General features: G+C 34.0%; 1 protein-coding gene across 3 annotated transcripts in view; it reads right to left on the reverse strand.

Annotated features, from left to right (window-relative positions):
- Positions 1-1,658: 1,658 nt before the first annotated feature.
- The window catches only part of RAP1B (RAP1B, member of RAS oncogene family), a 40,567-nt gene continuing 23,615 nt past the window's right edge, over positions 1,659-18,610 (reverse strand). For 2 of the 3 annotated variants that reach the window (XM_031462808.2, XM_031462807.2), the window contains exons 2-8: positions 11,145-11,226; positions 10,074-10,142; positions 8,784-8,840; positions 7,697-7,837; positions 5,983-6,126; positions 5,194-5,310; positions 1,659-2,903 (exon numbers count right to left, since the gene is read on the reverse strand). In XM_031462808.2, coding sequence (XP_031318668.1) covers positions 5,224-5,310; positions 5,983-6,126; positions 7,697-7,837; positions 8,784-8,840; positions 10,074-10,142; positions 11,145-11,201 — 555 coding nt within the window. In that variant the 5' untranslated portion in view covers positions 11,202-11,226 and the 3' untranslated portion in view covers positions 1,659-2,903; positions 5,194-5,223. Of the gene's footprint in view, positions 2,904-5,193; positions 5,311-5,982; positions 6,127-7,696; positions 7,838-8,234; positions 8,457-8,783; positions 8,841-10,073; positions 10,143-11,144; positions 11,227-18,610 lie in introns of those variants that run through there. The other variant, XM_064491709.1, reaches the window with a different exon arrangement.

An 18,610-nucleotide genomic window follows, 5' to 3' on the forward strand; every position in this document is an offset into this window, starting at 1 on the left:
TTCAGTATTTTTTCCACTTAGGCACCAGAAAACTCAATCTCCGTATGATTTGCATTTCTAAGCTGCTGTTATTATTCTGTATGGGAGACAATGGTGCTTTTTGCCAAACCACAGCCTCATTTCTATTGGCAAAATACAAAATAAAAGAACAAAAATACTGACCTAGAGGATGACACTGGCCATGTACTTCACTCTCCTTAACTCCTACAAAGTAAGTGCTACTATCATTCCCGTTTTACAGACAAAGCAACCAAGGAACCTAACCAGGGTCACATGTTAGGAGGTGGCAGAGCTGGGATTTGAAATCCAGGAAATCTGGCTCTAGAGCCCATATTCTTATTCACTATACCAAATTGGCCATTTTATAGCCCTAACACTGATCTGTAATTAATGTGTTTCCCACTAGGATCAGTAGTTCTCAACTGGGGTGATTCTGTCCTCCCTGAATCTAACTGGAGGACACTAGGCAATGTTTAAGAGACAATTTTGATTGTCTCAACTTGGGAGTGGGGGTGGTAACACTGATGTCTGGTGGGTAGAGTCCAGGAATGCTGATAAAAATCCTACAGTGCACAGGAAAGCCCCCCACAACTCACTGTCTAGCATACAATATCTATAGGGCTGAGACTACGAAACTCTAAGGTAAAGTATAAATTCTAGGATGGCAGGGTCTGAATCTGATCTCGGTTGCTGTTCTATCCTCAGATCTAGAAAAAACACGACAAGAGATTACTTAAATTTCTCTGTTGAATATTTATGTTTTTAAGATTCCAGAAGTCAGCCTGGCACGGAGCTGGTAAGCAACAAACATTTATTAAAGGTAACTGAATTAATGGTGGTGCCCTTAAAGAGGGCCAATGAATGTACCAGGACATAATAAACTGAAGTGATTTTAGTGCTCCACAATTCCAGACAAACATTTTTTTCATTAGATACATGGAACCTTTAAATACTCAGAACTCTGTGAATTAAATATGTAAGGAATAAGACTTTTTTCTTCTTAAAATGAAGGCCTTTAAATGTCCCATTCAAATACCAAGCACTTCGGGGATTACCAGACACCTCAAAATCAGATGGTATCACTAATTAATTGCTGATATGCTCCAGTGGCTGGCAAATACTTTGAGAGTCTGAGTTAAGCTTTGTTTTACAAATTTCAAAAAAGAACTAAATTAGAGCATACATAAAACAAGGATAGACCCATTTTATAAAAAGATAGTAGTACTTGAGTCCACGTCATTTAAAGATTTTTATAACCATAATACTCTAAATACAACTGTACCCTATAATTTAAAAAAACCCTAAGTGTAACATCTGCCAAAGTATTTTCAATTCTTTCTCCTATACCTCAAGGAGCTACTGAACATTACCCAGAATGCATATGTTCATAAATAGTATTGCTAGATTTACAAAAAATTCTTTCAAAGGAAAAATTCAAAAGATGGTTATGTGGATATTCAAACAATACTAGGAAAAATATCTGACATTTTTTACTCATTATTTCTGTAATTAATCAATCAGTCTAGCTTGCCCAAATGTTAAGTTATGAAACCATGCTATGCAAAATGCACCTCTATTACATTTAAAAAGAAGTTAAACCCATATTTATTTACTAGCACTGTTAAACATTACACAGAACACATTCAAGTGGCAAGTAATTATAATGCAAGCCCTTGCATGGCAATCCAAATTTATTGAACTACTGATGCTAAGTTATACAAAATTGCACCACTTTAATTAAGGCTTTTAGTTTACATTTGGCCACCTCAAAGTAGTTGTAACATTAGGTTGGTCAATTTAAATACTGTGGCTCCCTGTTGGATAGACACACAATCTTTACACCCAAACGTTAATGCATACAAAGCAACAAGGCATTGTTAAATAAAACAGCAATAGTTACTGCAACTTAGGCCTTGTGACCAATTACACATGATTAAAATTACTTCCCACATTCACATCCACAGTACTCGTCCACCATTTAACATCTCAACCAAAACGTTACACATGTGAAACAATCACTAACAGGCAAAAATACTAAACCTGTATATTTGGTATTGCAAATACACTTATGCATGAGCAAGCAAGGGATTCACAGTGAGAATCTACAGCTGCAGAAGCCTGAAAATGATTTACAAAAATTGTTAAATCATTAAAAAATTGTTTGAAAATATACACTTCTTGTTGTAGACCCCCACTGTACACACAACTATAAACATTGTTCCCTATGTAAACAAAAAAGGAAACACATAATAAGAGATCTGAAAAGTCTGGACATTTCCTTCCCAACAGATATTAAAGGCAACGTCTTTAATCTAAGACATTATACTGAAAGGACTATCATATTTAAAGACAAAATCACTGTCTCCACAGGTTTTTTAAAAATTAAAAAAACTATATAGCTGTGTTAATCAAAGCGCTTATTTGTACAATACAATGATAATGACCTTGAATTTCTTAAAAAAAATTACAATAAGCTACAAGTATCAAAGAAGCAAAGTTATCTGGAGTAGTCTATATAGGAGCTCTTTGGACTTTCTTTTATTATGCTAAAATAGTGGTGCTTTTAGGATTTACATTATTGTACTCTCCAATACAAAGTATGGGGTGTGTTAAAGTATACAGTACACCATTTTCATACATGTACAACATTGGTGGATGAAAAATGTCTCTTAGCAGTAATACTGGATTGTAGCCTCTGGTTTTACCAGCAGCATACTCTAGGACTATTATATAAGTAAAAATCTCTTTTGTGATACTGGAAAGTGATTAGAATGTGCAAACTGATAAAGTAGCTTTCATCCGCCTCTTAAAGGGTACCACCACAGAAAGTCCATTTAAGATGTTGGTAGGTTTAACAAAGTTGGAATGCTGGCACTGTTGAATTGGGCAACAGTTCTTCAGACCTGCCAAAAGGAAAAAATTAAAGTAATTGAAAACATAGGTTGTAAACAGCACAATAAAGATTCAAAGGACATATTAAGACAAACAGTGCTAAAGTGTCAGAAATAAATATAATACACGTTCTTGTACTTGTCATTACACTAATATCAATGTACCATAATTCACAGCAAAGCATGAGTAGACATTTTCATCTTTTTTGGAATGATTTCATTTATTCTGCTGAGTTTTTGAAAGTCAGTCATGAAAGTTTTAGGTACAAAAAGGGAACGTACCTTAGTGCAAATTTCTGTGTACTGCCTTCCAAAGTTTAAAAGCGGAAAACCCCAACAAAAAAAAAGAACCCTCCAAACACCACATTATAACTTTATATCAGGTCAACTTTATTAGAATTAGGATTGTAAGACAGAAAGCAATATTAACAAAATGGGTGATCCTGTTAAGTGTTTACAATTCTAGGATTACATCACAAGTACAGAACGCACAACTAACCAGGCTTTCTAGTATCAGAAAATCAAGACTTTTCTTCCCTAGTCTTCAAATAGAGTGGCTAAAAACCTGGTTCAGTGAAGCTGGCAAAATGGAATTTATTTCACGATGACTCTTTACAGTTGACAGCTATGTAATTTCTAAATTTAAACAGATTCTATCAACTTTAAGATGGATGTCGAAAGAGACTTATTACAGTAAAATCTTACCTAATTAAACTTAAAAAAATTGAGAGTGATGTAAAAGAAAGTAAAATCAGAACTCATTGCCTGTCAACTATTTATTTACTATGGATGATTTTCTGCATACATGCCTGGGCCAAAAACAAAAACAAAATACATTTCCTTTCTAAAATTGGTTTTCTGAGAATGAGGCTTGTTGTAAGCTCCAGAAAGGTTGTTGATATAGATGTGGTTGCTGAAATAATTTCCGCAAATGTTTTGAACTTTAAGTCCTCGTTTAGAGTCTCAATGAGCGTGCTAAGTTTTCTAAATCCAAGCAGACTGAATGTAGCAACGTGGAAAGGACAAATGGGAGTGTGTGAGCTCAAGCACATGTGCATTTAAGAATGGGCACGTGGTTGGAAATGAGAGGATATAAAAAATGAGAGGTTGTATCTCTAAATAGAAAGCCTTAAATGGAAAGTAGGGACAAAAACTTTAGAAAGATACAGAATCAGAGTGCTACGGTGGTATAGGGCCATTTAACACAGGAATGAGAACCACAAACATCACAAGTTCTCAAGGGTAAGAGTATAGTAAAATATGGTTTAATGATAACCGGCAAACAGCAGCAGCTAATAAATGAGGGTTTACCATGTGCCCAAACACTGAACTAACTGCTTGACAAGTATTAACTCATTTAATATGAGTATTTTCAAAAGCTATGTTACAGTGTTGTATGTTCAGTTTTCCTTTGCTGTCTCACCTCTGGGTTGTATCTGTGGTTCTTTCTGCCAGGGAACTCCTTATCCCCTAACACAATTTCTACTTACCCACCAGACCTCAACTTAGGTGTCTCTTAATCTGATAAGACTTTCCCCAGATCCACAGTTCACATCTGACTGGTTTGGTACCCCAGTTAAGTGCTCCACTAGTACCCATAACAGCACAGTGACTAATTATGGACTTGGGAGCCAGTCCAGAGTTCAAATTCTGAGCCATGCACTCAGATCATTAGATTCAATTCTGGCTCTGCTATTTACTAACTGCAGGGCTTGAACAGGTAACAATGTTTTTGTGCCTCAATTCACTCATCTGAAATATGGGAATTATAGTCAATTCTGCCTCATAGGATTGCTGTGAGAATTCAGTTAATATATAGGCAGTAGTTCAGAGCACCTGGCACATGACAGGCCAGGAGTTCTTATTATCAGTACTATATTTAATTTATTCTATAATAGTATTTATCGTATCTTGCAATTGTTTGTTTAACTCTTCCTCTAGACCTTACTTAGCTTTAAGGCAACAAAGAAGAAAGCAGAGAAGACTGGTTCTGGTCATCACTGTACCGTCAGCACAAACCAGTGACCCACTGAGGCATGAATATATATTGGATAAACTCATCCTGAATGTTCACTTATGTGGAATACCTTACTTCTGCTGATGATGTACAAATGAAACTATTTTAATTACTAGAATATCATACTAATTCATGGATATGTGAAAAAGGAAGTATCCATTTCTTTTTTAGAACAGAAAACTCTATACTTGCTGTCTCGACAGAGTACTCTTAATGAAGTTGAGGTTGAAAGAGGAATAAAATGAACAAATAATCAAAAACAGAGGAAAAGATTAATTAACATACCTGGCTCAGAGCTACAACGCATTTAGTATATTAAAGCAGCTGACATGACGACTTTTTGCGGGCCTTCCCAGGCACTGGAGTTTTTCTGTTAATTTGCCGCACTAGGTCATAAAAGATCTGCAAACATATTAACTTTTTTTACATTACAGGAAAATACATTCCCAAAAACTAAAAATGAAAGAGTAAAATTAAAAAACTGAAATTCCCATGGATATAATGAACCTCAGAGAGCAAATATTCTGTTCAGTTAAAGAGAGAGTAAAACCAGGTAATCTTGTAATCACCAACTTCTTTTCTGTTTCTTTTTTTGGGGGAGGGGGCTAAAATTGTTCTCTTTAAAATAAATACTGAGTTGTAAGAGCTTCAGAGATCGTAGTTCAGTAAGGATATTTACCATCATCCAAAGAGAACAATCCTTTACTCTTCTTCACCTCTATGTATCTTTATTCTACAGCATGACTTTAAGCCCCTTCAAGGCAAGACCCATTCATACTTTTTTGAATTTATCTTCACCTTTTATATAACATCCTTCACATACCTGAAGACTAAATCTGTCTTCTCCATCTCTATCATTTTCTATCCAACCCTCCTTTACTTTACAGTAAATTCCACTGTACCAGCATTTAATAGAGACTCATAGCATCATCGCTTATTATTTAATGTAAGACTTTTGCCTATTTGATCAACAAAGCATCCTGAGTACAAATTAACTTGGAGTTGTGTTAACACACACATTATTTTCCATTACTTTTGAATGAATTCCAAATCAAGTGTTACATTTTACCATACCTCATTAACATTTATTTTTGATTTCGCAGAGGATTCTAAGAATGCACAGTTGTTCCACTGTCTTGCTAGATTTTGACCTTGTTCCTTTCCTACCACTCTTTCATCTTCCAAGTCACACTTATTACCAACCAGAATCATTGGAACCTAAAAGGGTAAAAGTAAGTAAGTAAATAAATATGCTATGTAAATTCAAATCAAAATTCTAAGAGTCAACTCGAAGGATTACTTTTTATATTATGCCAGAGAAAAATACTAAATTAATAATGTATGATAAAATTTACAGTTAAATATGAAAGCCTTAAAATGTTAATTTAAGAATCTTTCATGTGAAATTTTTAAAAACAAAACACAAAAAAGAAAGTATAAAAGTGTATGCCATAAAAGCCAATATATTCCAAATTTTATAAAATGTTTCTCCAAGGGATTTAAATCAATTTCAAATTTTCTGGTTTCTTAACATGTATTTACCAAGTACATATTCTCAATTTCGTAACACAAAAAGGAGAGAGAAATTTGTAAAGCCTCCAAAGTAGAATTTTTAGTTTCTCATATATTCTATGTAAAAAAGCCAGAAAGCAAAATCGTCTTAATTTACTAAAAATCTAGACCATATTAGTCATGTGTTTGGATATGTGTGATGTTTGTAGTTTTAAAAGGACAGTATAGGGAAAAATAATACTTATTCTGCAAAACTTCTATTAATCATTTAGAGACTGAATTTCTAAAAAATTTTTGGAAAAAATCTAAACTAGAAAATTACAAATTTTGGATTTTTAAGGAACAGACATATAGTATTATATTAATAAATACTTGTTTAATGCAATGGATAGAAAACTACATCATCTACCAGAGACACTGTTAAACAACTTTACTGAGGTTGCTGTAGGGTCCCCCAAAGTTCTGCCTCAGAAGTTTAGGAAATGGCGGCATTTCCCAGCATAGTATGTACCCACAAGCTCTCAAAATATTTGCTATAATTAAACTATACATAGTTTCTTAAAAGTTCTTAAAAGTGTGGTGCCCACACCAGCAGCACCAACACCATCTGGAAATTTGTTAGAAATGCAAATTCTTGAGCCCTATCCCAGATCTGCTAAATCAGAAACTCTGGGAGCGGGGCCTGGCAATCTGTTTTAACCAGCTTTGCAGGTGATTCTGATGCAAGCTCAATTTATATATAAATGTGATGAGGATTTAAAATAATCCTTTTGAAGTTTCCAATAGGGATTAAACTCCATTATGGTATACTGTGAAGGGGCATTACAGTATACTTCAATTTACTTTAGAATCTAGCCTTTTAAAATGATTATTATTGTACTCCTTCTCTGTCATAGTTGCTTGAGATGTGTTCATGTTGTTCTGATTTTTGTTAAAAAGGCTCTTAAACCTACCAGAAATATGACCAGAACATCAACTGCTCTATTAGTAATACCTGCCACCAACAACTCTCCTTCCTCTCAACCAAATGCATAATTTAAAAATAGAAAGGGTATAAAATTTATTTTACACAGGGAGAGAAGGTTATTTCTCACTTTTTACATTATATATAATGTTATGGGTATGTTTTTGCCTTTCAAGGGAAAAGCTTTTGAAAAACAAACAAAAGACCCCAAAATACATGAACTTTGAATTGGATTTAAGTTCAAACTTTTAAATTGGGTATCACTACAATAAGACGTTGAAATAAAATATATTTATTATGAAGCCAGCTTACATCATCAGTGTCTTTAACTCGAAGAATCTGTTCTCTGAGATCTTGTAAATCATTAAATGTGGACTGTGCTGTGATGGAATAAACTAATGCAAAGCCTTGTCCATTTTTCATGTACAAATCCCTCATTGCTGTAAATTGTTCCTACAATAGGAAGAAAGAATCATTTAAAAACAGTAAGATTTTTTGACAGTTTGACAATTTTCAAAGTCTATAATTAGAGCTCAAAGAAGAATGCAGTAGCATTATGTAAAATTTCTTAAAATTACAGTTCATGGCTATTTGAAAAATTGGTATTTCAATGTCTTTTATTTAAAAATAATACACCAAAGCAGATTTATGTGCAATAAATATACTCTATATAAGTAAAAATGTACTATTTTTGTGAGTACTAATGAGACAAAAATGTCCTGTCTCCAAAAGCTACTTATACACAGCGTTTTAATATATCACAATATGTAAGGTACCCAAATTGAATCACCAAGTTACTCATAGCTAGCTCACAATGCTCTAGTTCTGTGGGGTCCACCAGTATGCTTACCTATATTTTGCCATTTTCCCACACTTTCCCTCCTTCACTAGATTGTGAGCCTTTGAGTGTAAGAACACAGTCCATGGCACGTATCGGGTACTCAAACATTAGTTGAATGAATACCACATATCCAGAATAAATCTTCCCTTCACCTTTAGATACAAACAAATCTAGTTGGTCTGTAAATGCACTGAAGGACGAAAGATACCATTCCAAATACTTCACACAGCCTATGAGGAATAAATGTACACTCAAGTATTTTCCACATTATTTAATATATTTCAATATATTTTAACTTTTTAAAAAAAGTACTAGTGAGACCATGAAAATTTTCATCCAAATTTTCTACTTATTTCTTCAATAAATGACCCACTCCAACTGCAAAGCACACACACAAAGTAGAACTCAAAAAGATAAAAAAAATACAAACAGCTTTAAGACTTAATGCAAGCAGTACTTTTAAATAAGCTTACCTAATATTTGTCTACAGAATACTAGCATTTCATAAGGTCAACACTGCACAAGTTGAGCATATACTCTGGTACTTTGTTTACATACCGTTCCTGCAGTATCCAAGATTTCAAGCATACACTGTTGTGCATCTACTTCAACTTGCTGGGGGGAAAATTAAAATACAGCTTCATTTTTTAATGTATACAAGACTAATATACAAACAAAAGCTAACATGATATTTAAAACAGAGATACAGATTATAACAACTTTACAACTAATCTCAAGTAATACCTAAACAAAACAGGAGGAAAAAATAGCTAGATAACCAAAGTCCACTGACGTCCAAACTGCATGAGATGCAAAAACCATGTTTTCTCAATTCAACACAAGGATATCTACAAGATGCAAATTCAGTATGAATCACTCAGCACTTAATTCTGGACAGGAAATGATTTCAAAATAGCTTAAAGAAAAAATTTTTTTAAACCAGTAATAGTTCCAATGATATCAGAAGTTATTCTATCTCAACTCTGCCATACTTTAGGTACTCCTTCATTTCTCTAGATAACCACATCCTCTTCACCATACTGGAACAAAATTTCTGGTTTGCAAGGGAGCAGAGAACAATTATCAGATAAATTATATACCCTGTTATCTTTTTCATCTAACATTTCCTAGGAAGAAAAGTTATAGATGTGGAAAGAAGAGTAATATTGCCTCACAGCTGGGGTGCAGGAAGGGGTTTCCCTTTTTTTTTTCCTTCGGTAGACTGTGGACTCAGAGGGAGAAACGGAAACACAATGTCTGCACAGCAGCAAAGGTCAGGTTGGCTGCTATATTAATATGGGGAGATAACTCTGTCTCTACCAAATTAAAAATGTCTGCAGACATTAAATTTTATTGTCACAAGTTGTGTAAGTGAACACAGAAATAAGCCTTTCTACTATTATGAGCAGTGGAACTTTCTCAAGGAGTTGTAAGTAGGAAGGTTAGGGAGATTTCTGTACTTACATCTTAATGTTAAAAAGAAGGGAGCCTGAGAGTAGTCAGTCTTTGAGGGGGCAGGAAGGGGAGAGAAACATGAGTTACCACTTGAAATGGATGGCCTAACTTTAAAGTTTGTGTGTCAAATTACAATTTTGGGGTCAGTGTAAACTTAAAATTCTTTGAGAGAGAAATAAGAAAGAGCAAGAGTGACTGTTTAAGATCCTCATAAGATGGTAAATATGCAATATCAGGAAATAATCAAGTGTGATCTTTCCCCACTAATTTTATAAATTAACTCTACTTCTTCATCCTACTTTGTAAACAACATTCAATAATTACTAAGCTAAAAGCAAGAATTTCTATTCATAGTTAACTCAAAAGCAAAAGGCCTTCTAAAGTAACATATACCTTTCTATAAGAATCTTCTATCGTAGGATCGTATTTTTCAACAAAAATTCCTTGAACAAATTGTACAGTCTGCAAAAAATTAACATACCATTATAATTCTGAAAAAGAACAAATTCAAATCTGTACATTTTAAACTATTGATTTCATATAAGTAGTTACATCATTTATTAAAAAAAAAACCCACAACTGCATTTGAACATATACATGTTGTGGGAAAATTACCTTAGAAAGCTTTTTTAAAAAAATTAATAATCACCATGCTCCTTATTTGGTAAGTCTAGATTTAGAGAGCATATATTTAAAAAATTTTAAATAGCTCCTGTTTCAGTCTTAAGGGTTTAAATTTGAATTTTAGTTAGAAAGTGACTAATTATTTTGTGTACACCCATATGTGCACACTGAAGACACCTCCCCATCACTTTGGATATATTTACAAATGAAAAAGCAGCTCATCCCTCTTGTACACACTTCTCAGTTTGACCCAAGCATGTCAAATTCTGTGCTAGGTGTTCATTCTAAGTGGCAAAGTATGATGGTCAATCTGTCTTATTGTGGGGCTTTGCTAAACTCTGAAATATCCATCAAGTTCTTTCCCCAAGTTTTTCCCCCTTTCCCACCCACCACCCTCAAGTTGTGTCTTCTTTCTTGCCATACTGTTCCTAGATACAGAAAACAGTGGGATAGTCAAAAGTAGTATTTGAAAACACTACAAAAATAAGCTTTATTTAATTTCTGTAACATAAAACTTATAAGCCAACTCACAATGAGAAAAACCAAAATGTATTCCTATCTGGCTCTGAAATGGGGACCTTCAACACATTTACATGCTCTCACTCTAGTCCAAACTGTACTGTGACATATCTCATACTGGTCTGCAACCACTGTTCCAAAGAGAATATGATCTATTTACCCAGAAACAATTATAAGTTGACTAAAATTACAAGAAAAATATGCTGTTTTTAAAATTATGAGATTTCACCTTAACAGATAAAGACAAATATGCAAAACCAAAAAATCAACAGAAAAACAAGTCTTGGAGCGAAAACCTTAGGTACAGCGAGAATGTCTTACCAGAGCAGATTTTCCAACGCCTCCCGAGCCAAGAACGACTAGCTTATACTCACGCATGGTGTAATCTTGTAAAAGCTAGTACCTTATTAAAGGAAAAAAAAAGGAATTCTTAAGTAATATCTTTGTATTCATGTGCTTCTTATACAAATAACACATTCACGCAGATAGATTTATTTAAAATGACTACCATATCATACTACTATGGAGCATTCTGTAAACAGCCTTACTAAAGGATGCTATTGGAAGCGCTCTTTGTAACAGTCAGAGGAAGAAAGAAACTGCAGAATTATAGACACAACTTTCACCCTATCCTAAATTCAATTACAATAAAATATTCAATCTATCAACAAAAAGGAGGGGGGCTGAAAAACAGCACAAAGAGGCATTTTGTTGGCTACAAGATGGCAGTGATAGACATGTTATTCCCCTTTCATGAACCACCTACAACCTTGAGTCACAAGTAGCTGCGTTCCTACCAAGTACGAGGATATACCCAATGAACAACAAAAAAAAATCCTGCCCTCAACTGAGCTAACATTCTGGTAAAGATGAATAGGATAGAGGACGAGTCTGCAAGCAAATCCAGCTCATTACCTGTATCTGTACATAAAGTTTTATTGAAATACAGCCATACCTACTCATTTGCGTATCATCTGTGGTTGCTATCTTGTAATGGCAGAGCTAAGTAGCTACAACAGAGGCCATCTGGCCTGCAAAGCCTAGAATATTTACTATGTGGCATTTACAGAAAGAACTTGTCTGCCACTGAGATACACAAACGGTAAATGAGTTAGCAGACAGAGTAGACCCAATAGCTATTCCTGAAGTACAGGGGAGAGGAGACAAAAAGGTCAGGAATCAAAGGCAGATCTCAAGAATATGAGTGCCCAGACTAAAAAAAGTCTCCTAAGCATTCAGCATGATGCAACAGTGGAAATTAAAAAACAAAACAAAACAAAACAGCCTATATAAGGGCTCATCATTACAAAACTTCAGTATACTAAGGACAGAGAAAGAAGATTCTAAAAGTTTCCATGGGTCGGGGATAACATGAGAATACAAAATTCCCACACTCCTAGAAAAAAATTATTGGCCAGTGGCCATTATGGTACAAAAGTAGCCACCAGAACAGGTTTTGAATCTTCTTAATCAAGAAACGACAGTTCTTTAGTCATAGTAACAAGTAAATACCAGGATTGGTTTAAACACATTTAACCAACCAATAACCATTTGCTTTAGTAGATAGACTTCTGTGAACTAGTCTATTATTGACAATCTCTTACTTCTGAAAATTAGTCAATTAAGAACGGACTTACTTTGGCACAATATTTCTTTGCGTTAAATCTCTGTATGTTTTTTCCTTCCAGCCCATGCTCTTTGAAAAAACTCTCCCAAATCAAAATACCACCAAAATAGCTGCTAAATTTCCCACTTACTAGTTCCTATATTTTATTTGTCAATTCACTGAATCCATCATTTCAAGACTTTTCTCCAGTATTGGAACATTGTCTCCTTAATTTTTGTGAACTGCAAGGTCCTTACCATATTACGATTTTAGGAAAGAGGATACGAAATAAAAGTTGAATCAACTTTCAGCTTTAAGAATATTCCACATTGTAGTGTGCATTTAATTTGGGACAAATAAATTATTCTTTGTAAACATGTAACTGAAGTCAGGTTTAATTCTTTAAATGTAAAAAACCATTTAGAAGTAGGGTTATTTAGGTGATAATTCCATTATCAATGCCATGCAGACATTAGCCAACCACACAGATGTACATTAATATTTGAGAAATATTTAAAAATACTTAGGATTCTAATGAAAAACACCTTCAAATTTGTGTTTCTGAACCCAACTAGAGGGAATGTAGTAACTTTGGGGACAAGAATTTCCTCAACATCCCAAAGAGCAAACCAATTAACTTTAACACAAATAAAATTAGACTCATCTCCTTGCATTCTTTTATCCTTTATGTAGCTGGGCTGTGTCACTTTTGATGACTTCTTTGCAATTGTTTATCTATAACTAAAAGAAGACTCACTTCAGTGAACACCCATCAAAATGCCAACCAATCAGTAACTGCCTCACTTGAGTGACAGTGCTTTTACACTTGACATTAATTCACTCCTGCCTTTGAAATTCTGTCAATCTTCAGAGTTGGAAATTCCTAAAACCCTGTAAAACTAGCAGTCTGTTCTGTTCAGGGGAGGCAGTATCAGATTAGGATAGCTTTTCCTTAAGTAATCAATAATTACAGCTTTGTGTTTTTTGTTTAGATACTGAATGGTATCTCTTATTCTGATAGTCGACCTGAAACCCCCATTTGGCATCATTCCAAATGACACCCTTAGACAAACAGGTATACTGACCAGGTTGTCTTGTGTCCAACCTATTCTTTGAATTTCCTATTAGATGAGTCAGTCTCAACAATGATGGGCGCTCCAATGGGTTCCTTGAGCTCACATAGCTAAATCTGTTATCCTGGATTTGTACAAAGTAGGTTTTTATATAAGGCAATTAGGCCTTTTGGTTTTGACTTGGAGTGTACTATTTGATAAATATTTTTGCCATTAATTTATAATTCTTCAGCTACTTGCTTTGTTTTTATTCACTTACTTGTGTAAAGTTTTGTCTCATGTGTTTTGTTTTGTCCTGGACTGTCTTGTTTCCATTCACTGAATAAGGGAGTGCCCCATTTGGAATGGATGAACGCACAGGCCTGATAAGTCTCTAATGCAATTCAAACTGCCCTAGGCACGAAAGGTTGAAGATGAATAAAATCAGTTATCAATTCAGGCAAAGGTGAGTGACTAGTCAAAATTCACCTTGGGTCACTTGAACTTTCACAATGGCATTATAAGGTCAGTAACTGTGAGGCTGATTATGTGGCACCTTCCTAACTTCTGCTTGGTCAGGGAACCTGAGAATCTGTAAGGACACATCTGTTAAACAAATTTTTAAACTCTTTCTGTCATCTTTCCATGCTGCTACAAAGGTGCATGTGGAAGTCGTGCTAATGCTCTCAAGAGCACCAACAATGCTGAAAAGAGAGGCAAATGCCAGATTCTTATTAGGCCATGCCCCAAAGTCATCATCCAGTTCTGTACTAATAAAGCTTGGTTACCCTGTCAAATTTGAAATTGATGATCACAGAGCTAGAAAAACGGCTGTAAACCCCATAGGCAGGTTAAACAAGTGTGGAGTGATCAGCGCCTAAAGTTGAGGTGTGACTCAAAGATCTAGAAAAATAGCAGAATAACCTGCTTCTATCCTGTCACTTTGGTTTCACTGTACTGACAACTTCAGCTGGCATCATGGACCATGAAGAAGCAAGACAAAAACACAGGAGAGGAAATCCTGGGTTTCTTTTTCTAGGGATGTAATACATACATGAAAATAAAATGCCTCAATGGAAAAAAATCTTAAGTACTCTTAAATCATTTTTATTTAGGAATAATTTACATCCAGTAAAACAAGCAGATCTTAAGCAGTATAGTTAAATGAGTTTTGGCATATCCTAATACCCTCACAATCACAAACACAGCTCTCATTAAGATTTGAAACACTTCTGTTACCCAGGAAGTTTCCAATGTTCCTTTTAGCAGTTAATTATCCGAACACTTTTTTCTTGACTCTAGTGATCTCTTGCTTATTTGTCAAGGCTATAACCTTTTCTAGGAAGAACTCCTCCATCTTTTATAAACTCCCAATGTAATCTTAACTCTTGCACTTACATTGGTAAATGACAAAAACAGTGACTTTGACAATTGTAACGTAACAACAGGACTTACGGCCAACTTTTGATATGTCAAAATTAATACTTTAAGAAGAATTATAACTATAGAAAAACTATGAGACAAATTAACATTAAATAATCAACTTCTTTAATTGGCATTCTGGGGTCCCCAAATAAAATGACTAAAATAGTCTTACCCCTCTGTTCAAACCTTTGGAAACCTACCCTCCCTGAATCATTCTGTCTCTTTATACTACCCACAAAACCTTTTATTTTATTCCATCTGCTCCTTACCTATACCTCTGAAATGAACTACTCTTTTTGACGGTTTCTCAGCAAAAGAACAATTATACTAAACAACAGTCTCTTTAAATAGCTAAAGTAGAAGGCAGAGCTACAGAAATTGAATTTAAAGTCTGGTCTAGAATTTACTTGAAGTTATATTTAAAGTTTTTCTACATTTCAGGAAAACTGACAGAAATTTGTTGCAGAATTCCAACTTAATTACAAATTAAAATTAAAAATTAATTACTTAATTTCATCATAAAGGAAAAATGTTAAAAGCAGCAGGATAGGAAAGACCAGATTCAAATAACCCAGCATATGTTAAAAACTGGCCTTGAGAGAACAAGTTGCTAGAATGAGTCAGGTTCATCCATATTATTGCTTTTATCAGTAATTTGTTCTATTCCTTTTTCTTTAATGAGTCCAATCCCACTGTTTTTCTTCTATTTCTTATTGATTAAAACATATCTATTGTATGAATATATGTTATTTTTCTTAGCCATTCATCAGCTGATGGACATTTGGATTATTTCCAGATTGTGGGTGTTATAAATAAAACTTATCAGTTTATTTTAATTTCAGTAACTCAACCAAAAAGAATTTTTATTACAGAGTTATACTGTCCAGGAAATTGAAAACATTTCAAATTTTGAAATAGAGAAATATGAAAGACATCAACAGACTTTCAAATCTAAAAACCACAGTAACAAAACACATCTAACTTAGCAATAAGCAGCTTTCTAACAAGGAACACTGATAAGAGAACCACAACTGAGAAAAATCATTCTGTCATTAATTTTTTGCCAATATTTCCTTATATGGACAAACAATCAAAATATTTTCATTTAAATCCTGACAAAACCAATACTAAGGGTATTATTCTCCTTAAAAAAAAAAAAAAAAAAAGTCTAACAGTACAACAGCCAAGATTTGAACTAGTATCTATTTTTCAAATCTGTGTTTTCTACTATACCAGCTTTGAGAAACTGTATACAGTTTCTAAGCCTGGGATAAAAAACGGATTTCTTTATGAAGGCCAACTATGATTTACAAGCAATGGCCATTAGTTCTGTTTTTAAAATTTTCTGCACAATTTTAAGATGGGTAGACTTATATCAGAATTAAAAAGGGGCTTTGTGGTTACTACTGTTTGAGACATTGAGAATAATTGTTCTCTTCCACTGAACCCCAAAGACAGACAATTCTGACAGCATAGCACAGTGGTTCCACAGCACCTAAGTTTCAAATCCTGGTTTTGTCTAACTTTGCGCAAGTCATGAAACCTTTCAGAGCTTCACTTTTCTTACAGGGAAAATGGAGACAATAATACCTACATGATAAGGTTGTGAGGTGGATACACAAGAGAATAAACTCCACAAAACAGGGATTTTTGTCTGTTTTACTATATCCCTAGAACCTCAAATAGTGACTGGCATTAGTATGTGCTCAACTAATTAAGGAATGAAATGTACTAATTTCCCTTAAGAGTCCTTGCACATAGTAACCAATAAAAGACAGCTTTTAAAATAACAATAGCAATGGCCTGGGTTACTGCTCAAAACAGTGTAGCAGAACTAATGTTCCCTCAGTTAAGAGTTACTGCTCTACCCTTTTACCTACTCGTTCAATAAAATATATAAGAATGCAAGAGGAAGACTGCTATTCAGTTTTTGTCTGATTTAGAAAGTTTCTTCTAGGTAGTCAAAGAGATACAATGCATAGGCTAAAACTATATTCCAACCATATGTGAGTTTCTGTCCTTACTTCAGTTCTCCTGTCACTACAACCACTTTGGAATATGTTTAAAAAAAAATCAACTGAACTATAATTCTCTAGCTATACACGCTAAGGTTTACTACTTACATATTCCACCAAATCTAAGAAGTACTTTAAAAATATATTTTAACATCTTTGAGACGGCAATGTGTCTTACAGTAAACTATGTCAACACAAAAAGGAAAAAGCTAAGTATATATCACTATTTTGAATTATTTTAAAATGTATTTAGGGGGAACGACTGGGAAATAACCCTCTTGTAAGTCTTTAAAAAACATTACTATGCAAAAATCCTGTAATACTAGTGTTTTCTCTGACTCTAAATATTAATCACACACGTCAATGATGAACTTTACTGTATCTCAAGTTATGCAGATTGTAATTTTGATGATCTGGGGCAAATCTCAGTATTACCACATTATGAGTGGTGAGAAAATCTTGAGATTGCAATGTAAGGTGAATTTTAATTCTCTTAAACTGTACATATGTCTGTATATGGTAGTGGATTGTCTTTCTTCTTTTGCTTATGTTTTTCCTGACAGTTTTATTACTAATAAAACAGTAAATTTATAAAATACACAAATGAAAATTAAAAATGGAAGGTGAAAGAGAAGTTGTGGAGTTGTCTTATAATAACCCCATGTTACTGTAACTTAAGAATGTTGGTAACTATTGGCATTTTTAAAAAGCAAGAAATTGGATGAAGGCAGTCAAAAGGTATAAACTTCCAGTTATAAGATAAGTATTAGGTATCTAACATACAACACAATAAATATAATTTACAATGCTATATATTATATCCAACTGTTACAAGAGTAAACCTTACGAATTCTCACAAGGAAAAATAGTTTTCTTTTCTTTTGATTTTGTATCTATATGAGATGATGGATGTTCACTAAACTCACTGTGGTAATCGTATCATTATGTACATCAGTCACATCATCATGGTGTACACCTTAAACTTATACAGTGCTTTATGTTAATTTTATCTCAATAAAACTGGAAGGGAAAAAGTGGCGATTAGAAACTCAAAAATGCCAAGTAGACAGTCATTCAACTCACAATGAATAATAATTATAAGTTACTGATACTGGCAAAAAGGTACTGACATCTTAAACATTTTCCTCTCACGTCAAAGCAGTATCTGTCTTTTTATTATCATGCTGAAAAGTCTAGAAAGAAAAGACAAACAGAGAAGCAAAGGATGCAAGTTCTAAGTACTTTAACTGGCATGCCTTGAGTAAAGGATTGTATTCTGAGAAGCCTGCTGATGTGCTGTGTCTTCTTGTACACAAATAGGAAATAAAGATTAAGACACATACAAGTATCTTTGAAATTATTAGAAGTATATCAGAAATTATTAAAAGATGGTAGCTAGATTTATGGTGACAATCTCATAACTCTCATAATGTACATAAATGTTGAAACGCTGTTGTACACTTAAAACTAATAAAACGTTATTATACGTCAATTAAAAAATTAACAGAACTCTGACTATTAGGTATTATTGCCATGGACTGCCACTTAAAAGAGATGGGAAGAACAATTAAAACTACTTTATGATCAACGGGAAAACTGACACAAATATATTTTAACAACCTTCAAGAAGTTAAGGGCAACATCATCAGAAAATGTTAGATGAAGATGTGTCAACAATGGGAGATCTCT

The sequence above is a fragment of the Camelus dromedarius genome, chromosome 11, assembly GCF_036321535.1.
Source record: "Camelus dromedarius isolate mCamDro1 chromosome 11, mCamDro1.pat, whole genome shotgun sequence".
In the NCBI taxonomy this organism is placed as follows: Eukaryota; Metazoa; Chordata; class Mammalia; order Artiodactyla; family Camelidae; genus Camelus; species Camelus dromedarius.